The sequence below is a fragment of the Eucyclogobius newberryi genome, unplaced genomic scaffold (assembly GCF_026437365.1).
Source record: "Eucyclogobius newberryi isolate DKJ021-1_F unplaced genomic scaffold, fEucNew1.0.hap1 SCAF_15, whole genome shotgun sequence".
Taxonomy (NCBI): Eukaryota; Metazoa; Chordata; class Actinopteri; order Gobiiformes; family Gobiidae; genus Eucyclogobius; species Eucyclogobius newberryi.
The window spans coordinates 22,166,581-22,173,336 of NW_027315779.1; the positions used below are offsets into that span (position 1 = coordinate 22,166,581).

General features: G+C 39.6%; 1 protein-coding gene across 1 annotated transcript; it reads right to left on the reverse strand.

Moving 5' to 3' along the window:
- Window positions 1-2,533: 2,533 nt before the first annotated feature.
- On the reverse strand, window positions 2,534-5,057 carry LOC140361131 (F-box only protein 50-like). The gene is made up of 6 exons (XM_072446762.1): window positions 4,865-5,057; window positions 4,377-4,457; window positions 4,117-4,213; window positions 3,639-3,734; window positions 3,356-3,494; window positions 2,534-2,723 (listed from the first exon to the last, which is right to left on the reverse strand). The coding sequence occupies exons 1-6, from the start codon at window positions 5,004-5,006 to the stop codon at window positions 2,586-2,588; spliced, it is 693 nt and encodes a 230-aa protein (XP_072302863.1). The 5' UTR covers window positions 5,007-5,057; the 3' UTR covers window positions 2,534-2,585.
- Window positions 5,058-6,756: the final 1,699 nt, after the last annotated feature.

Sequence of the window (6,756 nt, forward strand, 5' to 3'; positions counted from 1 at the left end):
ATAAGCGCCCAACCCCACGTCCCTGATCAAAAACTAACTATGGCATCACTGTTCACTCTTAAAGGAACAGCGGTCCAGGCATGATCACTTTATGAAAGCTTTGTAATTATTCTACTGTAATAACTGGGCCAAATCTGCAAAAAAAAAATATTCTCATTTCCTTATAAAGCTTAACGTTATTGATCTAGTTTATTGCCTGTTACAGTCATATCCCAACATTGCATTTTGACTCAACCAGGATTGAACTTAAATCTATAGAATATCTGAATGTTAATGTTGTTACAGTGTGAAACGTGGATTAATTATAGATTACAGTAAGTATCCAAGTAGGAAAAGCCTGTCGCTCCTGTGGTGTCGTGTATTAGAATAAAGAAACAAAGCAGATGAAAGAAGATGCGCACTTTCTGTACAAACTTCAAGCCCGTCTTTTTAACTGCGCAACTCATGTGCAACTGCGTGGTTAACGGATATTGTTGTATCTTGGCCGAAATAAAGTAGAACAACATCTCAATTTCCGTCGTGTATTTTAATCACAACTTTATCACAGGTACATGCGGAGCATCACTCGCTCGAGAACTGGTAACAACATGCAACCACAGGCAAGTGCGCCCTCTATTGGGGAGCACTAATAATGACACTCTATTGCACACAATAACACATTCACATTAAGAGGAGCAGAAGATAGCACATACAATTCTCTAGTGCAATATACCACAGATATTATAATAGATCCATGGGTTAACGCACTTCTTCGCGTTACTCAGTCACATGACAGACGCGCGCCCTCTAGCGGCTCGGGACGTAACACCAGAACACAGCCGCTCCCGTTCCCCGGTGTGTCAGACCCGCCCAGTGCACTCCATGATTTACAGTCTGGCTTTATATGAATGGCTCTTGTATATCAGTCAACCAAAAGCAAAGTTATTTTACATTTGATCTATTTTTGAGTCCACATAAGAGTATATCATTCTATTACATGTACTAATTGTTCAATTTGTCATCTCTTGAAGAGCAAGCAATGGTGTGCCCTGCCTCCTTCAGGCTCCAGCTCACTTCATTTGATGAATAAATACTTTCAGATAGAGGAATTATTCTGTTGTGAAAGTTTACCATACCCCTGTCAATTACAATAATATAGGTTTGATGATCTAGACTACATAAGACAGTTTCAACAAGGGATATTACGAAATATTAAGCCAAGGCAAGTTTATTTGTAGAGCACAATTCGTACACAACATAACAGGGGAAAAATACATTAAAATCACAAATAAATTATTTCTTCTTTATTTATGAGTCATACATTTTGACCATGCTTAGTGATCCATACCAAATCTATTGGCCCACACTCCACTGCACACACTTTCCCATATTTATTTGACATTACCTGAGCAGCCAGTCCATCCAAGGTTTTGTAAAGTAGTCTGTCAAAACGTGTAGGGACTGGCTGGACTGGCAAAGCGTCACAGGGATTTCAGGGATGAGCACATCGCTTTTAGATTGATTCATAGTCATGGTCATGTTATAATAATGATAATAGTGTGAGTAATGACAATGTGAATAGAACTGTAATTAGATTTGAGGTCGTGACTAGATTTAAAATGGCGTAAACTGTCTTCACAGCTCTTCACTAGTGAGACAAAACCTTCAACACACACTTGTTGACAGCTCTATTAGAACTCACCATGACTGGAAAACTAAGATAAATCAATCATTTAATGAAGTGTTTTTTCCAGAAAATCTTGAAAAACGAAAGGCGATTAAGCACGATGAACATGTTTAATTCTTGTCTATAGAAAATATAGAAATACAAATTGTGTGTATATTCATTTTGTCTCACTGCAAATACTAATGTCAGTTACAAGTCCTTTTTTAACTATGAAAAAATGTTGATGTATTTAAAATTGAAAACTCAAAGAAAAAAATGTAACCTTAGATTTATTTTAATGTAAACACATTTTGATGAGGTCTACCATTACATTGTACACAAAGTCATACTATGATCTATAGAACTATTGGCGCAAACGGTTTATGATATTTTTGCACTTTGGTCTTCGGTTGTGTTTGTAAGGCTAAAGTTGCAAAAATAAATGCTTGTACATGGAAAGTATGAGCAGGTTTTATTCTGTTGGAGCTATAATGCAACACTATGCAAGAATTGAAACTCAAAATGTTAATTCAAATTGTTTGATTTGCACTTTAAGCAATTATGACAGGTTTAATCCTGCGTTTAGAGACGGATCTGGACAGAAATGAAAAACCTGATGACTTTCTGGTGAGAGGTGGTTCTAAATGAGGCCTAAATGAACCAGATCCGGGCTAGGACTAGGTTTACATTTCATTAGAGTCACACAATATGAAGTGGCTCAGTCTATTCGCAGTGTGTCCATACCAGTGTAGTGTTTATAAGATGTAAGCATTTCAGTCAATGCGCGGTGTATGAACCAGATCTGAACCTGTTGTTAGAAAGAGTCGAGGATATATACTCAAGATAACGGATATGACAAGATAGAATATGATGCAAGTTTGATCCAGCTTGTTTACCATATATTTATTATCATTCTGCATTAAAATACAAAACCAAGAGATCATTTATTTGGGTTGATCATCACTGAGCTCCCAGTGAACATCGTGTTCCAAAACCCATTGAGAAACTGGTTCTTCAGGCGGTGCAGGAAGTGGACGTATCTCACACCAGGTCCATAACCAGAGAACACGTGGGACACCTAGAGCCCAAAAGACATATCGGTGTCATAATGACTGTAGATACTGACAAATAAAAACACAGCACTACTTGAGTAAATTCATCTGGTAACACAAGTTATGTTCTGTGTATTTAATGTAACATAACCTAACGAACTTGGCTATTGAATTACATCGCATGTCACCTCAGAGCTAAGGAAAATAAATTATACATTATTTACTTAAGACAATTTTCTGTTGATCATTTGCTATTTTATTTCACCACACACAGCACATTTCAGGTTTTTAGGAACTTGTATATTGAGATAATGGTAAACACATGCTGATATTCATCCATTAATCAATCCATTATCATCAATCCATTATTATAAGTATTATCTTGTCTTACGCTAGCTGTTTTTATTTTATTTTATTTTATCTTTATTTTTCCCCTCCATTCCTTATTAAGAAATGAGAAGTTTTGTCTATAGGCGTTTGTGTTTATAAGAGTTTTGTTTGTAAGAGTTCTTCTATTAAGAGTGTTTTTTAAACTTCCTATAAGTTATCTGTCCTTTTCCTCTGTATCTACCTGCGTTGGAACAATTACATTTCCCCATGTGTGGACAATAAAGAAATATCATATCTTATATTCTGAATGCCACTGGATGAGACTCACCCCTTTCCAGTTGTGCGAGTAAATGCTGAGGTCCTCGGTGGGGTTTACAGTGTGCTCTGCGATCACTGTAGTGTTGTCTGCTCCCAGTAACCTCACATGCAGCTGGTAGATGAACTTATGCAGCTGACTCTCCTCATACCTGAAGAATTACAGATTATTTTGCTCATTTTAAATCAAAGCATGTGTATTGTGCGATCAAACACCTCCAAACAGAATTCAGAGGTTTTTTGTTTTTTTTAAATCACTTGACTGATAAATGACACATGGTTATGGGGCAACACACCAGTCTTGGATCACAATTTCAGGTTGAAATCCATCAAGTAGTTCCTCCCACAGTCCTACAGCCTTTAGATCCACGACTTGCTCCATAGTAAACCAGCTGAGAAGAGACGAATAAGAAGTGATCATGTAGCACCTAAGTGACATCTGCTGCTGGTGAAGCTGGGATTGTACAAGTGATCCATCAAGTGATCCATCAAGTGATCCATCAAGTGATCCACCAAGTGATCCACCAAGTGATCCACAGGTGTCAAATGATTAAACAGTGTAAAGAGAAATGAAACAAATAAGGCATGATGCCGGTCTGGGACAAGTACAACAGATGGAAATTAGCTATAGTGTGTAATGTGTTTACATTTACGTAGTATCAAGTCTGTCTATTTACATGCTCTGTACATAAATATAGACACATTTATGTTCCTAAAGAATCTGAAACCGTCACCTCTGAAGCGAAAAGACCAAACCATAAGAGGTGTACCTACCTGGCCTGAGGAAGTTGACAGATCACAGCTCCCTCGGGGATGCCACTGGAGTCATAGGGAAGGACCTCTGACCTGGTGGTCCAGCCACTGAAGTCCCCTGTTCACCAGTGAAAATGTGCATTATTCAGGTGTGTGTCTCCAGCTGGTCATACATTATTATTAGATGTATGACATTGCCCAACTCTAATTTTTGAGGTTAAGAGTGACATAGAAAATTAATTTAAAGCCAGATGTCCTTCCTAACACAGCAACATTCTTACCCTCAGGTACAAAGCGTGGAGGCCCCCGGTCAGGTTCTTCGGGCAAATCAGCTTCAGGTGGTGGACCATCTTTAGTTAAACCTGTGCATCCATCAGAAAAATGTCATTTAATCCTCCATGCCATATACATAGTTTACTTTTAGAAGCCTATCATTTCCTTATTCTGTATTTTCAGTGAAGGCTACAGGTGACAGCTGTTGCAGGTGAAAAAGGTTTGCTTAAGCAACAACTGACGCAAAGCAGAAGAGAACTCATTACTCATTAGCATTACAATAGAATGACGATTTCATCATGAACTTCTTTCACCACAAAAAGTAACTTCTCTAAATTATTGAGGACCTATTCTTTGTAGCGCACTTTAATTTAATTTAAGTTTTTTTTTTTTCTTAAATAAGTTTGAAAGTGTGAAACATGCATCATTTAGTCTCTAGTGAAAAAGGCATAAATTGTTGCCTGTCATGTCTTTGAGGTGATGACCTGGACTGTACCGTAGGGAGAAGAGTTCTTCAACAAGTTCCTGCTGAACGGTTTGGATTCATAAACAGATTTCCAGTCCACGCTGTCGGGCAGCGGCGCGTCCTGCAGGCCCCACTCATCCACGCACCTCTTCTTCCACTGCTCAGAGGACATGGTGCTGCTCAGTTCAGGGCAAGAGACGAGTGTTACAATCAGGAAGTAGAAGTAAAGGCTTGTCCTGCTGCGCCAGTGCCATGGTCAATGTGCGTGTGACTGCGCTTTGATCCAGCCTCTTAAAGACACAGATCAAACCTCTGATTATAAAGATACAGGCGATAGTACCTGGATGAAATGACATTGGGCTTTGTCAGTAACTGTGGTTGGACACCCTTGTTCGGATTACAGCCTCAGCATCTGCCTCATCCTTCACCACTGGGGCATCTCAGGGCAGAGGTCAGGGCAGAGGTCAGGGATACACCTCCAGATCATTGTGCTCGGCTTGGATGGGAGAAACTGGAGTCCCTGGAGGAAAGCCACCAAGACACGGGGAAAATCACTCAAAGCCCACGCAGAAAGGCCCGGTCTGGTCCGGTCTGGCCCGGGAGTCGAAGCGGCGACTTCCTTGCTTGACATACATTGGTTATTTAGACCAGAACGTTACAAAGTGGCGACCCCTCGTGGGCAACAGAAGGACTACTCGGTTTGCAAAAGCACTGATACATAGTTAATGTATGAGAATATCAAATACAGGACATCATACGTTGCTGTGTGACCCAGAATATGAAATCAAATGGAAAAATATTGAGATTTATGTTGTGCTGGGGATTCCTGTACAAGCCTTACTGGCAGACGGCAGACGGTCATGCTCATCTCAAACATGACTTGGTTCCACTTGAACTTGAATGTCAGAAATTCAGGACTTGACTTGGATTTGAAGCCTGTGACTTTCATTTCCTCCAAAACAACACAACACCATCTTAAAAATAACATAAATACATCACAAATATGAGCTATGTTTAAATGAGTACTTTGGCATGATTACATGAAAGGCCTTGAAACTTGAAAGACAAATAGACACGTTCAGGACAAGCAAGAGCAACAGTAGAGTTTCCTGTTTAAGTTTTTCCATGCTCTCATATTGGACATCATCCAGAAGGTGCAGCCAACACAAACCGCCTAATGGACTTGACATGGACTAAAGGCCAACAACTTACTTGAAGCAATCAAAACAACTGCTCCAACTTTATTAGTTTGAGACAATCTCTCTGTTGGAATAGCAGACAGACAGACACACCTTTGAGAAAAATGTTGTATCAGCTAACTGCCTTTGCATTGTACTTTGACCCTTCCTGCAGTGTTAACGTGGGATAACGAGCACAAAGGATAACGAGTGCTTTTCCCTATGTATGTCCATACACCACCAAGCATAATGTAATGACAATGCTAACTTATTGACTCCTGGTGGATTTCAGATTGCCTCCAACCCCTCCAAAATGTTAATGTAGGCCTTTAATGTATAACAACAGTGAGCTGATCAAAAATGTCTCCCTCAAGTGGATCATTTTTGTACAGACTGTTGTTAGTTTCAAAGGCATGGAAAATAGAATGTCATGTCATGTTAAAATCTGGAGGATTAAAACAATTTACCCAGCATTTATGTTTACTTAATAAATAAAGATAGGACACAATTCAATATTAGTGAGAGTCTGTGAATGTGAATCAGCCAAGTCGGTGCAGATTGGAACCAACGCCAAGTGAGCGCTAGGGGGCAGTGCCTCTTGAGCAGGGGTCACCAACATGCGGCCCAGTAGTCCTGTTTTAGTCCTTTTCTAGTCCTGTTTTAGTCCGGTTTTAGTCCTATTTTAGTCATGCTTTGATCCTGCTTTAGTCCAGTTTTAGTCCTGTTTTAGACCTGCTTTAGGCC

Excerpts from the sequence above, each read along its gene's own strand:
- LOC140361131 (XM_072446762.1), bottom strand. The coding sequence starts at position 5,006 with ATGTCCTCTGAGCAGTGGAAGAAGAGGTGCGTGGATGAGTGGGGCCTG. Across the intron at positions 4,458-4,864 it reads GAAGAACTCTTCTCCCTACG|GTTTAACTAAAGATGGTCCA; the intron begins GTACAGTCCAGG and ends ATGGATGCACAG. Across the intron at positions 3,735-4,116 it reads TGTCAACTTCCTCAGGCCAG|CTGGTTTACTATGGAGCAAG; the intron begins GTAGGTACACCT and ends GTCTCTTCTCAG.